Source organism: Mchenga conophoros, linkage group LG8 (genome assembly GCF_057382185.1).
Source record: "Mchenga conophoros isolate Kocher_MC1m ecotype Shallow Benthic linkage group LG8, M_conophoros_male_GT1.1, whole genome shotgun sequence".
Taxonomy (NCBI): domain Eukaryota; kingdom Metazoa; phylum Chordata; class Actinopteri; order Cichliformes; family Cichlidae; genus Mchenga; species Mchenga conophoros.
Window position 1 is genome coordinate 13976806 of NC_140533.1, and position 20813 is coordinate 13997618.

The following is a 20813-nucleotide window of genomic DNA, read 5'->3' on the forward strand; positions in this document are numbered from 1 at the left end:
ATTTTGTTGTCGCATACATTTGTTTTGGCACATTTGTTAAATCCTCTGGCTGTGCATTCAAAGACTTGTGATTGTAACATTAAAGTAAGTAAGGCAGGAAATGCTTCAGTTTCATGGGTTTTAAAAAGTTTGAGACTGAGTGGACTACCACTGAATTAAAAATTCTTTAACCACTTCAGTAGGCTAACAAATGCAAACTGATTTTTTCTAATTTACATCCTAGAGAAAATATGGTCCTTACAGTGATTTTATTGCTAGTTTCAGGTAAGTGTCATAAGTGATGAAATCCATTCATGAATCCATTTTCTTAACTGCTTATGATGAAACGTTCATGCTGAAGTTAAACAGTGTTATGATGATGGTGCAGTCCTCCTTTGTTTGATGTTTGGTTGGTGCACCTGTACAGGCTATGTTACTCTGTGTTCTCCCACTCATCGGGAGTTCTACCTGATAAACGGGGCTAAAATCTGGGCTGATGCCCAGAGTTACTGCAGGAGCAATTATGCCGACCTCGCCACGATTGGCAGCCAGGATGACATGCAGAGGCTGGTGAACATGGTATCAGCCAGTGGTGTGACAACAGAGATGTGGATCGGTCTAACACGAACAGGCCCACCAGCCTGGCTGTGGTCTGTGGGAGAAACTCAGATCAGTGATGGAGTAGTTGAATACACTAACTGGGGCAGTTTACCAAGTTCCACTGACAACTGTGGAGGGATGAGGGATGATGGGAAATGGTTCAGCGCACCCTGTACAACAACGCTTCCTTATGTATGCCAAGGTCAGTGCATTCATGGGAAAGATCATTCAAAATACACACAGCTCCTCTTTCACATAAATGTGATTGCGAATAAAATAAACTATGTTACTATGTAATTATTCATGTTCATAGATCAAAGGTCAGAAGTCAGCATGTTGTCATAAAATCATCATAAAATGTCAAAGTTTTAGCCCTTGCCCTTCGAGGAGAGTTGTGCTCTCTGAGTGATTTTGTTTAGATTTTAATCTTTCTTGTTGTAAATGTTCACAGATATTGGTTCCAGTGGGTTGTATGTTGTTTTTCAAGGGACGAGCTGGCTATATGCCCAGCAGAACTGTCGCATGAACAACAAAGACTTGGCCAGTGCGAGGAGCCAGGTGGAAAATCTGGCATTACAGCAAATAATCAATAGCGCTGCGTTGTCCTCAGTCTGGATCGGTTTGTTCAGAGATGATTGGAAATGGTCCGACCAGAGGGACAGCTCCTTCAGATACTGGGCCAGTGGTCAACCAAATTATGATGGACTCTGTACATTGTACAATCCATCTCTCAAAGGATTCATGGACAGAGGCTGTACTTACTCTCTACCCTTCATCTGCTATGAGGGTAAGAATATAATTCCACAGTGTATCATGTACCTTTTTGACTTCTCATTGTTTATTTTTATAGAGAACAAATGTATCTGTTCTCTTTAGTTACTGCCATTCTTAACATGGCAGCTTATTTAACAAATTAAATACATGTGAATTTTATGTTCTGCCAATCAAGAAACAAAACACACCAGAACTGTTAAGGTGGAATTTAAGTCATCTTTGAACTTAAATGACTTCAGTGTGAGTGATGCCATTCTGCAGCAGGTCAGTTCTCTACTCTAAAATGTTCCATTAATGTGTCTTTTTAAAAGCTCTGATATAAGTCAAGAAGCCACTTTTACTGGATTCAGGCACTTATAATCGTAACACACTGTAACTAGCTCATGTGAATGCCTCCGTAGATCCAATCAAAGTTCCAGAATGCCAAGGTTCGGTGGAGAGTCCAGCCTGATGGGAAAATTTTCCATAAGGAAGAGGAGAAGGAAATCAAGGATGCCTGTTAGAATAAGACATGAAGTTTTCCTGGAGTGAAAAATTACTCACGATTTTGCATGTAGAGAATAAACAAAACTAGCCTAGCGTTAAATGAATAGAGATAAAGAGAGACTTTGCTTTACTGTTTGTTTTTAAAGTCTGCTCACATCATATTTGGAATGCTTTCATTTGGAGGGTTTTTTTAAGCATGTGGCAAATATAATATGCATATGTGATATATTAAATACTCATTAAAAGTCAGTTAAAAGTCTGTTGATTTATTACTCTGTAACCTGTAAGGGTAGACATGAACTTTCACTATTTTTTCCACATGCTGTCTTTTGTCTGAAAACATTATAATAAAGAAACATAGCGAATTACTTTGTTTGTCTTTGGGATTTGTATAAAATATTTGCATATGCCATATAGATGTCGGCACTGACAGCACGCTAGACAATGTTTATTCAAAATTTCATCAAGATTGGTCCGGGATCAAATAGGGAACATAAATACATAAGCTACGATCATTATACTATGATGATTAAAAATATTTTTTTTCCCTTCATAATATTGCATCAGCTATAACAAAATAATAAGAGAAGCTGCTCTGGAGTAAAAACAAAAGAAAGCAGTAAGACGTGGAGAAAAAAAGTGTTACTATTATCACACATTAATATCTAATCCCAGCACTGCCTAGCACTGGATCATTTCACATAATTTTCATAAATACAGCAATCTGAATACTGCTTTGGCCACTTTTCTTTATATAAGAAAATATGTGTAACTCAAGATAAAATAGTGAAAATGGCGACAGTGTTATAAGAGAGGATCTATAAGAAATATTTGAGGGAGTCTGACTGAAGAAACTAAAACATCAGCGTCTCTGGAGGAAGCCAGAAAGAAACACCTCTCATTTCATATCATGAAACTTTTTTAATCCCAAAGAAATGCGTTTTCATGGTCGTCAGCTGCTCCCACATAGAATAAAAGAAAACTGTCACGCTGTTAAAAATTTAATAAGTAAATAAAATAACAATTTTTAAAAAATAAATAAATAAGCAATAACAATCAAGAATACTCTCATTACAGTCAGTCCCATTTTAAGGTTTATGATGACAGTGAGTGACCTCACTGCTGAAATAAGAGACAGAAAGACAAGTGGCAGGAACACAGACAGATAGAGGAGAGGTAATAAAACAAGATCATTTCAACCCCCAATGGAAATACAGTGTGTTGGTTACATCAAGTTTTTGGCACCTGTGATAGCATCTATCAATTTAGATCTTTACAACATCCTGCTCAGCTCCTCACAGCTAAATTTGTTTATAAAAATGCAAATATGTATTCCATAGGCCATCAGTAAAAACACCAACACACTATGAAATGGACAAAAAAATAGACTTTCAGAAAGGCAGAAGGACAAAAAGCAGCAACCTGCAGAAGCGCACTGTATCTTTTGCTATGAAAGATGTGGCCATCAGGTAAGAAAAAACAATTGCAATGTGATCTGGGTGCAGCTTGGTGTTAGCTCACACTAATAAATTGTCAAAAGACATTCAGAACGTGTAAATTTAGAATTCAGAATTAAATCTGCCAAGGCCTTCATGGTCAATATAATGATTTATTGGTTGGAAATTAACAAAAAGCCTTATAATTTACAAACAATAATTCTTACAAGTGTGGTGTGTGTTCTAATATTATTTCCCATTTGACCTCTCATTTAAAGTCAATAGATTCTGAAGATCACAGTGATAATAATGCTACATAGAGGTATTTAAGACTGTGTTTCTTGCAGTTATTATTGGATTGACAACATTCTAAATATCACTTTTTTGGACCTCTGACCTCTTCAGATAGTGCTTCGAATAATCAGTGTCAGTGTTTAAGTAGACAGCACAAAATTTTAAAAAGCAACGTTGGCTCCGTTGGGTTGTATGTTGTTTTTCAAGAGAAAAGCTGGACTGACGCCCAACAAGATTGTCGAGTGATGAATAAAGACTTGGCCAGTGCAAGGGGAGACACTGAAACTCTGGCATTGCAGCAAATAATCAGTGACAATAACAATGGCTCGCTGTCCTCAGTCTGGATCGGTTTGTTCAGAGATGAGTGGAAATGGTCAGACCAGAGCAACAGCTCCTTCAGATACTGGGCCACTGATCAACCAAATAATGATGGAGTCTGTTCATTGTGCAGTCCTCCTCTCAAAGCACTTTGGGACAGAGGTTGTACTTACCTTAAACCATTTGTCTGTTACAATGGTAAGCATATTGAGGGTACATTTCTATTCTTTGCAAAGAGCTATTGATAAATACATCATTTCTTTGTTAGTTACTGCGTGTTCGTTATTTTAAAATGATGTCCTAAAGATGACTTGAAGACTTATAAGAAAAACCACATGCTTACTTGATTCTATGTGTAGCTTCTGCAACAACAAAAAAAAGAAGCAGCACAACATCAAGCAGAAAAGCATCAGTAACTGCGAACAGAAATGTGAAGCCAATGATAAACATAAAAAATGTCATCCTTGGACTTGAGTGACTTGGCTGTGAGTGAGGCTTTTTTAAAGGAGGTCAGTTCTTTACTCAACTTTTTAAAGCTCTCCTAAAAGTCAAGGAGTCATAGTGGAGGGTTCTCAAGTATGAACGGCCCATTTAGGGTCATGCCAAAGCATCTCAATCAGATTTAAGTCTGGACTTTGACTAGACCATGAAAAAATGGACATGCTGGTGTGTTTCGGATGTTATCCTGCTGCAAAATGTTTGTGGGTGGTTCTCTATGTCAATGTTTGCTTATTGAGATCATTTAGCCTGCTTCACTTTGTCAGTGATTTCTTGATTCAGCAGGTCTGGCACTACTCAAATCTGTTTGTGGTAAATGAAATTAAACTCAGTTTTCTAAATAAAATGTGGTCAAAGTTAATTCATGATTAAACAAATACGGCGATTACTTTTCACATAGGGCCAGGTAGGTTTGAGCGTTGCACAGAAATATACAGACACCCAACAGGTTTCTTCATGAGCAATCTGCTAAACTGGGGGAGAGATGTTTCAAAGCAACAAAAACAAACACCAAACAAAAACCCCACTAGTTTTTTCTTTAAGAATATCTTTATTTCCCCTCGTAATATTGCATTAAAAAGGCTCATGAGAACAACATAATAAGAGAAGCTGATCTGGAGTAAAAACCAAAGAAGGCAGCAGTAAGTGGAGAAAAACATCAATCTGTGTCACAGGTACACTTTACATCTAATCCAGGTCTGACCTGCAGCGCTGCGTGGGACTGAATAATTGCACATCATGTTCATAAATACAACTTGCATTGTTATGGTGCTTTTAAACAGTGGTAACAATAAAGTAAAAATATAAAATACATTTATAGCAGTTGAATAACTAGATTGTATGTCTGCTAACTTTGTAAGTTAAACTTAGTGAATACAAACTAAGCCTCCAAGAAAATAAAAATAAAAATATGGCACTGGATATATTTAATTAATTTAAAATAGCCATGTATCTTCACTACATGTATAACCAGCCTGGTGCTTTAAGTACAGCATTACAGTTGTGTATGTAAAAAGCAATTTATACACATCGAGTAAACACTGAGAAGTCACAGACTTCCATGATTCTAAAATACCTGGTGTCATCGTTACAGCAGTTTTGAATTCAGATGGTAGAAAATGAAGTCACCTCAACAGTCCATCATGTTTTCTCCCCATGGCAATACTCCAAAATTCACACTAACATCCCACAGCGTTTCCCCAAACAGATCCAACAACAGAGGAGTTTTATCTTTACTTGTGTCGAAAACACACTGCAGAAATTTGCATTCATTTACTCCCTGCAATAAGGTGAAGTTAGGATCTTCCATCCTAACACTGAGATGTGTACTGGCCCCACTGTACTTTTCATTTACACGTGCACATTTCAAGTTGTTTCACTGTTAAAACCAAACTCTGCGGACCCTTTCTCGCTCCATGCACCCATCGCACAGCTAATATAAACGCACAAACATATGCATATCAGTAAAAACATCACCTCCGTTGTTATCATTTTCCAGTGGAGCTGTCTCACGAATATCATCTACCTGGCTATAAATGCCTCAGACTAAATTAAGAATAAAAACCCGCCTTTCTTCACTTCATATTGTAATGCCTGCACATGTTCCCTTCAGCATCACGTCTTCTGATTTGAATATCTACTGCTCTTTCTTGACCTTAGGTTGGCTCTCTTCCGTTTTGCTGGCCTCTGTTTGGCTTGGGCTCAGCAGCTTTAGCAGATCACGGAGGGCTTGTCTGATCTGATCACCAAACTTATGAGCGTCCTTCAAGGAGAGACGAAGAGCACAGAATAAGGAGAAGGAAAGAGAAAAAGCATTAGCATAGCGTTAAAAAACAAACAAGCAAACGAAACAAAATTGAGCCAATAAAAGATTAATGTCATATTATGCCTTTTTAAAAAATCTGAATAATAGTAAGAATAGTCATTGCATGACAAAATATAAGAATTTTAAAGGTTTACTTGTGCAGTGAACAACCATGTCTTTCTGTAAATAACTACAGGCATAAGGGAGCATAACACAATTCTAGATTTACATATGAAGTACTAAAATACACAGACATTTGACTACAAATTGACCAAAAGCATTAAACTCACAGTGTCTGGACATGAGTGTTTGCACGAGATGTGGAAGTTAATCATGTTCTCTCCCAAAACGCAGTAGGACACCCCATATCCATCATCGGCCACCTGAAAGGCACAAAAACACTTGAATCATCACCAGTCCCTTGAATCTGTATTCATGTAATCTGTCCACTAATCCAGCAGGAACTATATAGAATAAAATAAATAATTGTAGAACAATTATTTAAAGTCTGTGAAACACCGGAGGTGGTACTGACCGGTCCAAAGCCTCCTCCACAGGAGACGTACTCCGGGTGGTTATCTATGTCAAACAGCTCCACCTGCTGGATGGGAGTCTGACTTGTGGACAGCCTCCATGGCTCAGACAGAACCTGAAACACACACAAGCCACCACATCAGTTTGCTAACATCAACTCAGTGTAAGCGCTACTAGACAAAAACACGACATGGAAACAAACCTCTTTGAGGAAAGGAGACTCCACTCCGAGGTATTTGGACACCACGTAGAGGCAGAACAGATGTCTGTCAATGCCGGCTCCAGTCATAGCCAAGCGGTAAAGTAGCTGGTGCTTTTCTGTGGCAACTCGGAACAAATGTTTGCACACGTCTGCTGCCTGGTGGAGAACGACGTGGTGAAGTGACATGGCTGTGTTGTGTTTAGGTTTTATAAAACAAATCAGGAGAGGGTTTTCATGCTCTCACCTCTCCGCCCTCCAGCGCTCGGATGAAGGCGCTAGACTCGTTGGTGCAGGAGCGAACAGTCTCAGTCCTGCCCTCCCTGAACAGACGGGTCATGGAGGCTTCATATGTCAAACAGAAAGTCCCCCGTTCCTGCAACCACGCAAAACAACAACAACAGCAAAAAACAAACAACTGATTAAAGTGTACAATTGTTTCAAATGCCATGTGTTCACTTTCTGTGTTTGAGCTCTAATGTAATGAAATGTGCTATAAAAATAAATAAAGTTGTCAATCTCGTATCCTACCAGACATTTGAAGACTGATTAACACTAGTCTCACATGTCTCCAAAGAAAGTTTCAGCCTTTTTGGGTGTTTGGTTCAAACTCACTTTGTCTGTTTTGGGGTCATTAAATTAAATCATTGCCTCAAACTGAAATCACAACTTCATAAAAGTTCATTTTCAGTGCATGGAACCTTTAATTATGTATTACATATTAGATTCAATTTTAAACATCTCAAGTTAAAGAGTGAATGCGGACCATCAGAGTTATGTAACTCTGCTTTGTTTAAACAGGTTAAACTTTTGAACAGATGTCAGTCTGACCTCAAACGTTTAAACCTGCATGTGTTCTCTTTATGTTAAAGCTCATCATTGTTTTACATGTTTAGGTAAGGTATCAGATGGTAACACTGCCATTCGACTTCAGTGGAACACTCACCCTGAAGTAGGCCAATTGAAGAGCCATCTGAATGAAGCCGTCTGGACTGACTCGACACTTCTTGACTTTTCCTTTGCCAAATTCTTGGAAGGAGAAAACATGGAAGTCCACATCATCAGCCAGCGCCTGGGCCAGAGCCAGAGACTGAGCGATCTGCTCTTCACACTGTCACACACACAGTGAAAAACAACATCAGTCAAAACTGAGATATGTATAACCTCTGCATGATCTATAACCCCATAAGAGCTGCAGTTTTGGAGATGCTCTGACCCAGTCGCTTAGCTAGCACATTTTGGCCCTTATCAAACTCTCTGAAATCCTTATGCTTGCCCATTTTTGTACTTCTAACAAATCATCTTACAGGATAAAATGTTCACATTCTCATTGCCATGAGTCATGATGAAGAGATAATCAGTGTTATTCACTCCACCTGTCAGTGATCATAATGTTATCCCTGAATTTCTTGTACTTTCTTGTTTCCGTCTTTATGACAATAGCTTGCTTCATTTAGGAAAATGTTTAATGGAAAAATTTCAACACAGAACTAACTTCTGGAGGGATTTCCCAGCTGAGCTTCACTGGTCGGGGCAGGGATGGATCCACGTCTCCTTTACAGTGACCTTCTGCGTTGTAACCGAGCTGGAAGCTGTCAGTGGCCAGAGTGTACTGGAAACACACAAACGCATCTAAAATTATAGCTACTCAGAGCAACATAACAACATTCCAAGTTTTCTTTTGTATTCCTTACCTCCCACACGTGTGCCAGCACTGGCGCATCAGCCCAGGAGTGCTCTGCATTGATGCCATTTTTCCCGTTCTTGTAGTAAACAACTGTGAAGGACTTGTCAAACCACCTGCATGGCAACCAATAATAACAGATCACTACAGGAAAATCTCCACCAAGTCAACAGCAGAGCAACAATAACTTGATGACAAATTCATAACACAGTGAATATTTTAGTGTAAAAGTACCTGTCATAACATTTCCCGTGCAACAGAGATTTGGCGTAGCGGTCTAAACTGGCTGCTGGGTCATCTCCCATCATGCCCTGCTCTTCGTCATCTAGTGTCACAAAGAACGCGGCCTTCTCGATGCAATCCAAAGAGCGTTTATTGATCCCGCTGCTGAAATACTTGGTCCTGGCCTTAGCCCAGGGAACTCTAGTGATTATAGACATTTACATTAGAATTACAGTGTGGTGTATGTTGCAGGTAATGTAAACAATCAAACTGACCTGTCTCCAGCAGTCAAGGCCCCAAGTTTGGCCTCCCCTTTGGAAGGAGGTGAAGGGTCATCTAGGATCCTCTGAATCTGGAATTCAATCTCCCTCGGAGACAGAAGTCTGCCTGCCTGGTACACCCTGAGACGAAAGTAGCGCCCTCTGTGGTAAACCACAATGTAGTCACTGTCCTGCCAATGCTGGACGGTATCTTTGGATAGAAAAGAAGAAAGAAGATGGTAAAAGACAAAGTGGACATACTGTGGTGTAAAACAGTGATGAATTTAGTGAAGATAATGAGGTGGGATGTGAAAATGTTGATGGTGGGAAGGTGCTGTAAAAAACCCCACAATGTCAGGGAAATACATACATAAGATGATAGACTTAACTTACAGGTTAAGGTGTCTTGTGTCCCTAAAATAAATGCATTTTCTAAACCTTTCTTTTTTTCCAAAGTAGTCTAAAGGCCTGATCAGATTTTGGTTTATTATGCTTGTGCTGGTGCATTATGTGTTAATTACCATGTAGTCCCGTGTTTTATATGCGGTACCAGCCAACAGCAACAAAAAAAATGCTGGGCTTTTTTCCCCTCGTGGGTCCTCTCTCTTTGTTGTCGTCACTTATTTCTGTGGGAAAACACATTTGCTCCTCATATTTTCTACTTCTTTTTACACCTCCATTGCAATAGTTTAAACAATCTCCTCCAGGGAGTCTGAGTCCTTATAATGAGATGGTGATGATTATTCTCTCACTGATAAATTTGAAAACTGCAGTGAAAAAGTCACCACAAATGCACAGGAGCATTCAACAGGCCAATAACAATAGTTGCTGCCTGTGTCAATGTGATATATAGTTACACCTTTGTTGAGGTACACATCAAGTTTATGGCGTAGGGTCTCAGTGTAGCTAAAATCCCCAGTAACACTGTAACATAGATGAATTCACAACAACCCAGCACACCATTCTAAATATTTCAGGTCTTGTCCAATGCAAACTGAATGCACATGGTGTGAGATGATCAGGATGTTGCCATGAGCATCTAAAAAGATGTTGTAAAAAGACTGCAAAGCTAAACCATCATTATCATACATGACTGGAACACCTGGCTTCACTGAATTCATGCCACGTGTAGGGCAAAGCACAACTTCACTAATTAGGTTTACAATGACCTAACCTAAGCCAGGCTGTGACTGAGAACAACTGCAAAAAATGTAGTCAAATTTGAGCCTGCATGCTTGAGTGCAATTGCAATAATAAAAGCAGGAATGAAATTTGGGTTTCTTTACACTATGATCTGTAACTTGAAATGACTGACAGAGTGATCGTCATATATCATGATGCCCAAACACAAACTATTGCATATGAAACAAGAATTCTTGTCAATTTTAAATAGTTTTTTTTCCTTTTTACTTTTTTGGGGGGCATTTAGAGATCTAAAAAAATTTGGGGCCAGTTGAGTAAGAATATAAATACTACCTGTTAGTATTCCAGGGATTCGACAAGTGTCAAACATCCGCTCAAACTGATAGGAACAGCAAGGAACTGCAGACCTCAGCAACCACTGAGTAGAATAAGAGAAGTATGCACCAGACCAGGAACAGTATAGGGAAGAAGGAGGAAGAGGAAACAAAGGTTGATAGAAAGGAAGTGTTGGGAAGAGAAGAAGGAAAAAAAATGAGAAAACAAAATGTGTGGGCAGGAAGGGGGAAAAAGGCATTAGTTTAAGACAGCGTCTCTCCAGAAACCCAGACAGACCTGAGATGAAACCAGCAGGCGAGAGGAGATTGATGAGAGATGACAGGATGAGCTGTTCAGCAGAGACATTGTGACTCAGTGAATCAGAGACGCCTTACTTGAACCACACAAACATACAAACACACACTGACAATTTTCTATCCCATGCTTAAACTCCAGAGGCTTCAGACACCTTCAGTATGCCTCATCATTGCTGAAGGGGAGGTGTGTTAGCAATGCTCGCTATGATGTCTGAAAATGGAGCAGACTTCACATTCAGACATTTCTGTGGATGCTGTTGACGCGTGCATGCTGCTCAGTCTCTTTACCCGTCTCCTCTCCAGGAATGCGTGTGGTGTTGAATATCCTCTCACACTGAGCAGCACACAGAGGAATGACAGTGCCTGGTATACGACTCTGGGAAACGGAGAGGAGAAGACGAAGGCGAGGGCACGTGGAGAAGAACAGAAGAAAGCCATGGAAGAAACGTAGGGCCAGGGAAAAGGAGGGGATTTTTATTTTTTTTTAAGAGTGAGAGGGAAACAGGGAGGTAAATAAAGAAAAATCAAGCAAGTAAAAGAGAGATTGAAAAGGATACAAAAGGAAGGGGTAAAAGATGAGTATGGTATGATAACATAAGGGAAATGTCTTTACAAAAAAAAAATAAAATGCATGGAGATACAAGGCACATAAACGCTGATGGATAGATGAATGAAAGAATTAATGCTACACACACACACACACCACATACTGATGGCCTCATGCGCCCACTCTATTCTACATATTACATAATACACTGATGTTTGAAAATAACATTAAAATATGAGACATCCAGTTAACAAGCCATCTGTTGCCATAGCACGAAGATAAGAAAAATGAATGCTATCATATATACGTAGCAGCAGGGGTGGACTGGTGGCTTAACTCACAGGTTTGAGCTCTTCTTTGTTGAGTTTGCGGCGGTAAAGGAAGAACGAATGGATGCTGTTGCCGGCCCTGGCTGCCTGGATGGGAGTTGGAGTCACATACAAGAAGTCCTGCGGAGAAAATGAACAGATACAGAAAGTAAGGATCATCCAGACAAAATGATCCCTGAGTACATCTAGGATTAAAAGGTGACAGGTTTGAGGTTATGGAGAGGTTTACATTAGAAATACTGATTTGCTGGCACCATGCCCTAATTAAAAACACAGAGAAATATGACGTGGAGAAAGTACCCACGTCATATTTCTCTAAAAACAGTGACACCAACATGGTCTTCAGGGGGCAATACTTGTGATGGCAAAAAATTCTGGCTGTCCCTCTATGAACCTGGCTCTGCTGGAGATTTCTTCCTGTTAAAAGGGAGTTTTTTCCTCCCACTGTCTCCAAGTACTTGCTCATAAGGGATGGTCTGATTTTTGGGTCTTTACCTTACAACGTAGAGAGCCTTGGCAGTCAGTGATTTTATTGCCTGCATTTTTGCAAATGCTCTCTACACCACTGTTTGACTATTCAGACAAGGTTTGCTTATATATGATTTGTACACAGGACCTAGGAACAAAAAACTCTGAGTAAAAAACATCTTGTCTTTTGAACAAAGATTCTTCATATTCATTCAGTTACTCATTTTTAGAGATTAAACGCTCATCACTGTATTTTCATTCCTGAGCAATGCAAAAAAGCGATGCTGGCTTGGCAAAAACTTTATGTAGTGCGGATCTTGGCTATTATCCTTTAATATGTTTAATAGCGCAGAAAAATGAAAATCTATTGGCTTGCTCAAAATACCAACTTTTATTCAATCCAAAGTTAGGGTCATCGTCTCTTAGAGCAGAAATATCTTCAAGAAACTTAATGCAGTAACACTTTCTTACCATGCCATAGTAGTTACTGTTGACCATGATTGGGCTTCGACCCCGGAGGTAGACATATTCCTCCCACCAGTCACTGACCTGAAAGCAAAAGTGACTGCATATTCACACAAGCTAAATAATTCAGACCACAGATATACATTGTTAATGGAATTTGAAATTTTCTCTTAATGGCTTTGCTTTGGCCACACCTTACCAGATCACTGTGACCAACCACTTACATAGTTTGAAGCCCAGAGAGCTTTGAGTTTGAGGTACCACTGCAGGCGGTTACCAAGGCTGCTCTCAAACTCTGCGGCCAGCTTGGTCATGCGTTCATACTCTTTATCATCCATCAGCGGACGCACTGATTCCAAGTACTAAATGAAACAGGTAACGTGATAAAAAAAAAAAAATGTTATATGAGCACAAACATATCTAATTCTGTCGATACAATACAAAAATTATTTTTCTATTCCTCCTTTGCTCATTGTGGATTAATATAAACCTTGTTGTTGTTTTTTTACTAAATTCTCAACTAGCTAAAAAAAACAAAAATAAAAAACTGAAAACAAATGATGAATGTGATAAAAGAACCATCTGTTTTATGGTCAGTGATCAGCATGTTATCATTTCCTCTGCTTCATGTGACATCTCACCCTCTTGACTGTGTCCTTGATGGTGGGCACAGGGAGATTTGGCAGCGAACCCTGATAGCTGTAGAGCAGCGGCTTTCTGCCAGAAAAGATGCGCACCAGCGCCTGACATAGACACACAAGGACAGACGCACTGTAAATATGAATGCACATCACACCTATATGACTCACAGTAGTTGGTTTGGATTTGAATCCAGTAATTTACAAGTATTTCACAAGATAAAAATGCCGTGTAAAATAAATAAACATTCAATTTTTATGCTAAATAATGAGGGCCTCTAAACTTAGATTCAAAGCAAAGCTGTAAATAAAAATGCTTTATTCTAATGCATAAAAATATCATATAAACTTGGTATGATAGAGGGACACCTGATATTTTAGGAGATCTAAAACCAGATGGACAGTGGAAGGTAGTTATGTCACACTGGGAAGTGGAAAAACTGAAGAAAAAGTACTGACCACCCAGATTTTGGTGGTGGTGGACATCTTGCCATGCTGCTCGAACATCCAGCGGTGGTAGGAGAGGAGCTGCTTGAGGCACAGGCGCATAGTGAAGATGAGCATTAGCCAAAGCATGGTGCTGAAGAGCACTGCTGACACCACTGCCTGGCACTGCGTACTCATCGACTGGCTGGAAATGATGTGTGTGTGAAATAAAATGAGACAAAAAGAAGATGAGTGAACAAGACTCGAGTACAAGACAGTACGAAAGCTTCAGATGCTGCAGTGAAGAAAGAAGATGGACACGTTTAATATTTAAGACAAAAGCGGGCTAGAAAGAAAAAAGAAAATTCATGTTGATTTAGCTTCAGGCTACAGGTTCCACCAACTATATTTTTATTACAAGCATTTTTGTTTATTGAAAACAGACAAGAAAAAAACATAGATCTCTGTTTAGCAGGGAGACACAATCTCATTGCCTTAAAGTGTGCTTATAGTTGTAGTGAACCCATTACAACTCAAACAAAAAACGTGGGTTTTTTTTTTGTCAATCTGACCAAAAACCAGAGAAACATTACATTTGCACTCATATGCAGAGCTTTTTGGAACTTATGCAAGTGTGTCATAGATGGTTGCCATTTTTATTGAATCACAGTAAAACTAAAGTATTAATTCTGTTTATTTAATAACTAATAAGAAAACATTCATTCATTAATTCGGGTTTGAGTTCGGGTCTTAGGAGGGTTAAAGGAGTCATGAGGTATGTTACCTGACTGGCAGGTGCTCCTGTATCTTGGCTATGAGTCCCATTGAAGGGTCTGAGCGAGTGTACATAGTAGCCAGGATTGCGATGACCACAAACAGCCAGGATGACGGACTAGCAGGATACACTCCTGTTATCACACTGTTCTGGTAGAGTGAGAGAAAAAACATGTTATTCTCTCTTTGTAGTCATTTCACTGACATGCTGTACAAAAATTCACTTATAATTAAGGTGCAGATTAGATAAATGTTCAACTATGAATGGCTAAATTAGATCCAGCTCGGTTTCACGCTGGATTTATAAAAAATATTACCAGTAATTAAACTGGAAATTTAAGCCTCGAAAAGGTGAGTGTCCAACAGTAAAATGCTACCACATCAAAACAACTTCAGTAATTATTCATAGCGCCTCTGAAAGAGCGTGATCAAAGTGAAGACAAAATAAAAAAAGTCAAACACTCACTTCTGAAGCGTGTGCAGTAATGTGTTGTGTTCATCGCTGACAATTAAACCCACATGAAAAAAAAAAACTTGCTCAAAGCAAAACTAAAAATAACTGTTATACAAAGACAAACATAATGAGACTAAAATGAAAACAAAACCACAGGGTGAAAGCCACTCTGACATTTAACTGCAGCTCAGATGCACGTGCTACTGTAATGAGTTAAGGAACCACTGTAATACGAAAAGAGGAAGAATGATGCCAACAATGTTTTAGGGACATGCCGCTTAACACGAACAAAGATACCTTAATTCTGACGATACGCTTCTTCCATGAACGCATGCCAGAGAGGTAGATCTCAGTGAGGGCCTGATGGGACAGCTGCAGATCAATGCCATCTGGGGTAACGGTGAATTGAAAAGCGACGGCTTGGTGGGCTTCTGCCATGATTACTGTGCACAGTGAACCTGAAATAAAGATGGAGCAGAGGAGAGGAAAGGTTTTCTTTAACCAACAATTTAGAAAAGTCATCTGACACCCTAGAGGCCAGAGAACCGAGTGTTTAGACACAAGAACAAGAACACGTGTGGAAAATGACCAACCTCAGGCGAAATTAGACATCAGGCGAAAGAATGCAACATTCCAGGTGCCAACTTTTAAAACAGGCACACAAGAACAAAAACCTGTTTAAATATCTAACAGGTTTTCCAGATAAACAGGATCAGCGAAATTCTGTTAACTTTGGGCAAATTCAAATTCTGTGCTTTTCCATTCCAGAAAGGCTTAAAAACCTGCTACCTGACACGTTGTCCCCTCCTGCAGAGCCTGAAGGAACTGTTAATCATTATATGACTAACGTCAAAGAACATATTTGTTTTACAAGGACATAATAATAACATGCTTTTATCATTAATCTGTTACCTAGAGAGGAACTGTGCCTGATTATAACTGAGCTTTGTGGACATTAAGCCACTGATAACCTGGCAGTTAAAACATCTGTTCATTACTGTAGTAATCACTGTTTAAATATGTATGTATGAAGCTTTAAACACTAATAAACTAGCAATCTTATGTGATGCTGTGATCGACCGCACTGATAGAAATTCACGTCACAATCAGTGTGCTGCTGACTATGTGAATGTGTGAATGAGTCCGAACTATGAATGAACAGAGGGCACTGAATGAAAAGCAACAGTGTGAACTTTCTGACTCATTCTACTACTTTCTTTTTTTAAGATAAAGGTCATGACCTACACTGGCATGCATTCATATTTCTGCTCCACTAAATTGAAATATGGCCTCTATGCTCTGTAATGCAATGGCAACTTGTGGTATTGGAACTTTTCTTGGTAAACATACTTGGAGTTGATACAGTTGACAAGCTGATTCCACTTCACTCATGTGAAAGAGGTCATGAAGAATTATATTAAAATTTTATCACAGGAAAAAGCGTCATTGTTGCAACAAATGAGGTTAAGAAAGAGAGACGCTGGAAGAAAAGAGTTTGGCAAATTTGCAAACAAACATAATTATTTTACTATTTTTCTGCAAAGCTCTGAACTGCAGCATCATTGCTGTACTGCTCAATGGATTTCCATGAATCTATGCTCATAGTGAATAAAAGCTACTTTTAGGGTCACCACAGTGGGCAGCTCCACATGTTTGATTTGGCAGATTTTTACACCGGATGCTTTCCCTGACGCAATCCCCCAAAGGGATTTGTGTCTCCTCCCAGAATTCAACCAATCTGATCCTTCACTTGTTAGGAAAATGTGTAACAACTACATGTAACAGCCACTCAATTTACAGCCCATTTTAATCCACAACTCTGAACACATGCAATTCAGCATAAATCACCAAAGCGGTCTGGCCTTGACACTGAACCCTCCGGCTTCAGGCTCAACAAACCTTACTAAGCTATTGCTTTTACTTTAAAGTACACCCCATAGGTGAGGAGTTGCAAATGTAAATCACCATAAAAGACCTGATTGAGGCATTACCCTTTGTAGCAATAACAAATTAAAGCATCTGCCAGATAAATATTAGATTAACTGCTAACAAGTCCTTGGCTATGAGATTTAGCTATCCAGGGGTACATTACAACAACCAGGACATGTACAAGGAACATCTCCACTGCTGCTTTCTTTAACATCAACTGGCCCCCTTAAACCAGTAAACGGAAAACAGATTGCAGCAGTAACCTCTACACATCGTGAACTGTGATATTTCTCATGTGTAACTTGGTTACAGCAGCTGCTGGGCCCTGAAGGTGGTAGCGAATGAAGTGAAGATGATTCATCAGACTGAAAATGAGTTAGCAGAACACTTATGCTAAGCTGAACACATCCATCATGTGCATTTGAGGATTTTTAAAGACAAGTTCAAAATAACTCCTTTCAAATGCAAAGTGAGCTTGAAACTTGATTTGATGTTTGATGGGGGAGGTGCTGACCGGCTGCTGATGTTATTGGATATTTCTAAAGCAATTACTGATTCTCTTCACAAAGGGAATTGATTTTCCTCCACAAAAAAGGCTATGGATAATGCCCTGAGGTACAGTGACTGTCACACTGGAATGCATCCCTGTGGAAGCTACACCTACTGCATCTCTAATACAAAACACATGATTTTCTCACCATCACTAGACCCCAGTGAGGTGATGAGCTTTATGTCATATCTAGAATATCTGCAGTACTCTAAAAAGCTGCACCTGTTTTACTTCAGCTCCTTTTTGTCAGGGACAACAGAGGCACAGCACACCTGCTCAGGTCATATCTGAGGCACGTGCCATGAGGGAGCCTTTTTATGCGGGTCCCGCTAGATTTGATATCAATATCTCACTGACTAGACTAAAACTTTTGAAAGCTTAATGTGTACTCAGGTGTGTATTAATCCTTTTAATTCCTATTATCAGATGCTGACACAGCGTAACAACAGCATTTTGATCAACTTAAAGATATCGTTTAATTTATACAAGTAACAGATAAGGGGTATAATGAGCTGTGATAAGATAAGTTGCTTTATCTATGAACTAAACCAGAAAAAACTGGCAAACACTGCCAGCAGATGAAATCAGACAGAAAAAGAAGAACTAGGCAGGGCTAGTGAAAACTAGGTGAAAGGTAAACACCAACACCACTGAGGAATTTACACCACAACAAAGTATAAGCAAACTGCATTAAGGTTGGTTAAGCATAAGAATGCCCATTGCACCAGACCAGAGACGTATGTTTCGGGTTGTGAAAATAAAGGTTGTTGCTCATTAACTTTGAGAGAATGACTTTTGTGCACAGGGGCACACTTGTGCTCAGAAAACGGCTATGAGGTTCAAGAAAAGATCAAGAGCCGTTGGATTCTTGGTGTTTCTACAAGCTCAGCTTATCTCGACTAAACATTTCCTGTCTGTATGACGAGTAACAAGAAGAAAAAGAAAAAGAAAAAAAAAGAGAAAAAAAACACAAACCCTGTGCTTTACACAACTCTGGTGAACATGACACCATGCCATATTGGGTTTAACTTCAGTACATGTGTTTAGTGTATAATCATGTTGGCTTTAACCTTGGTGAATGTGTATAGTGACTACAAGAACTGAAAGTGTCATCATTATGTGCACATTTTTCAGGAACTCAAAAACACTTTAACTGAAAATGTGAAGCACTGTATCTTCTGTGTTATTGCACACAAATATCCTGCAGAACATCAACAACCGACCATCAGCCAAGCTTATATGCTGGCTCTTCTCACTTGCCCATGTTTTCATTTGGACAGATATTAAAAATTAAAGGTCTGTAATGTAATGTAAAATCTGGTATTGTTAAACAGACTGAAGTAATCCAGCTTAACAACAATTTTAAGACGTGATGTCAGACAGATATGCACAGTGCAGGTTTGAATAGCAAAAAATGCAATGAAAATTTATTTCATAAAACTAAGAGCTTCTTGTTGTGAAAACACTGGTCTCTTATAAGCCTGACATTCCAAGCCAAGATCCTTTTTTAAATGACTTCATTAGACTCTATGATGCTTTGATGGGATCTACAACTCAATCCACGAAAAATCAACCTGCGCTTCCACTTGAGCCCCTCAGATTCAGCTCCTTTTTTGTACAATAGCTGTGGTATATTCAATAAAGCCAGTTAACATTTGATATCAAAATGTAGGTAAGAATGGTACCTTTAAAACATCTGCCCAGAATACACTTTTTGATGTTTAGTCCAGTAAACTATATAATACAGATAATGCAGCTAAAGCATGCAGGGTACCAATGATTTTTTTTTCCCCTGTTGCTTTATGTCACAGACATTAAACTGGTACAGACTTTCTGCTGAAAACTGTGATAAATCCCATGACACTGATGCTCACAGTTACAGAAAAAGCATGCTGAACAGAAGACCGTGACACTTAAGGCGGCTGTTAAATTTATTTTTTCAGATTTGTTTGATGTCATATAGCATGACTAACTAGATATGTAGCATTACTTTGTTATAAAGTCTTCCACAAAAGAGGGAATGTGAGGGCCCATACTTCGACATCACCAGTCTAATACGCTTGTACATCATAAGCTCACTTGAGATTGACCCGAAGTTCACCTGAGCCACTGTGGTTTCCAGATATGACTAAGCAGAGGTGTACATGTCAGGCAGAAAACTTACGAATGGAAGCAGCTCATTCCCAAACTCTGGATGGGAACATCAAGCTGTGCACTCTGCCGCCGATATGCGAAATATGTTTAAGATAACATGTCAACAAAGCGATTAACTGTGGAGATAACAATCTGGCGCATACGGAAACCGAAAAGAAATGCGTTATCAAAGATGTATAACATTTCAATAACCATAACAATAACAAAAAAGATACGTCCTGCTTAAACAAAGTAAAATCCAATTCACAGCAGTAACAGTAAAAAAAAATAAAAATAAAATACAAATATATATATGGTACGTTTTTTAATAATTATCGAAATTATTTCTGAAAGCGTTATGTTCCTGTTAGCTATAACCACAGTAAGGCAAGTGGTGACGGTTAAAGCCAGCTAGTGTTTTGCCCAAGTGCAGCAGGTTTGAAAATTAACGTTAGCCGTGGCTAGTGCTCGCTAGCAGAGCACCCAGCCCTTCATGGAGTTGAGGACATACAAACGGCTGCTGATGGTGCATGTTAACAGTGCTAACAAAGATGCGACCGTTTGTCTCCTCTTTGCAACACACTAAAAGCACCGTCAAAAGCTTGTTAAACATACCTGTTACTCCTAACGGATGTCAAAATTCCAGAAATCTCTGAGAAGCAGGAACCGACGGCTAACTTTCGACGTCGCACAAGCACCTGGTAACCGCTACAGTAGGGTCTAGAAAACCACCTCTCCCTCCGCCTCTTCCTCTTCGCGGGTGTACTACATTGATGCTCGCTTTATGAGCTGATGTTGCCTTTAAGGACTGTGGTAAATTTCACGACAACGCTTTGAGAGTAACGCCCATAATACCTGAGCGATGAGGCAATGCCAATCTTCTTAAACAAAATGCCGAGAGTAGGAGTTTTTGTGAAATGTTAACGTTTTTAAGGGGTGGATAGTTTGGATCACGTGGCACAGCTTTCCTTGTTTCTACAAGAGAATAAAACAGAGGTTTTGTTTTTCTCTGTTTTATATTTTAGCAAAGCAATTAAGGTCTCTTACACATATTTCTGAAAAATCTTGATTCAAGTTGACCAGATTTTTCTGAAGGTTTGCTTAAATTGAAAAAAAATGTGATTATAAACTCCATCAAACTTGCCTTGAGTATTCTAACTTCAGAAGGTTACAAGAATCTTTAATATTATTCTATAATTACTGTATAAGACATTACACTTCCCGTTTGTGTGACAGT

General features: G+C 39.2%; 2 protein-coding genes across 3 annotated transcripts; one reads left to right on the forward strand and one right to left on the reverse strand.

The window, feature by feature from the left end:
* Positions 1-381: 381 nt before the first annotated feature.
* Positions 382-1856, forward strand: LOC146568362 (secretory phospholipase A2 receptor-like). The gene is made up of 4 exons (XM_085284423.1): positions 382-781; positions 1031-1366; positions 1529-1617; positions 1755-1856. Exons 1-4 carry the CDS (start codon positions 382-384, stop codon positions 1854-1856), a joined length of 927 nt encoding a protein of 308 aa, XP_085140549.1.
* Positions 1857-4915: 3059 nt separating this feature from the next.
* Positions 4916-20395, reverse strand: LOC146568363 (carnitine O-palmitoyltransferase 1, liver isoform). Of its 2 annotated transcripts, none has more exons than XM_085284400.1 (19): positions 20192-20395; positions 15262-15422; positions 14521-14660; positions 13770-13941; positions 13314-13415; positions 12897-13034; positions 12679-12756; positions 11752-11859; positions 10565-10649; positions 9104-9299; positions 8841-9029; positions 8617-8722; positions 8418-8534; positions 7869-8033; positions 7170-7298; positions 6926-7081; positions 6725-6838; positions 6480-6572; positions 4916-6147 (listed from the first exon to the last, which is right to left on the reverse strand). In XM_085284400.1, exons 2-19 carry the CDS (start codon positions 15400-15402, stop codon positions 6022-6024), a joined length of 2355 nt encoding a protein of 784 aa, XP_085140526.1. In that variant the 5' UTR covers positions 15403-15422; positions 20192-20395; the 3' UTR covers positions 4916-6021. The 2 variants fall into 2 exon arrangements, with proteins under 2 accessions (XP_085140526.1, XP_085140525.1); XM_085284399.1 differs by lacking the exon at positions 10565-10649 and adding an exon at positions 11152-11239 and having other exon boundaries at positions 20192-20394.
* Positions 20396-20813: the final 418 nt, after the last annotated feature.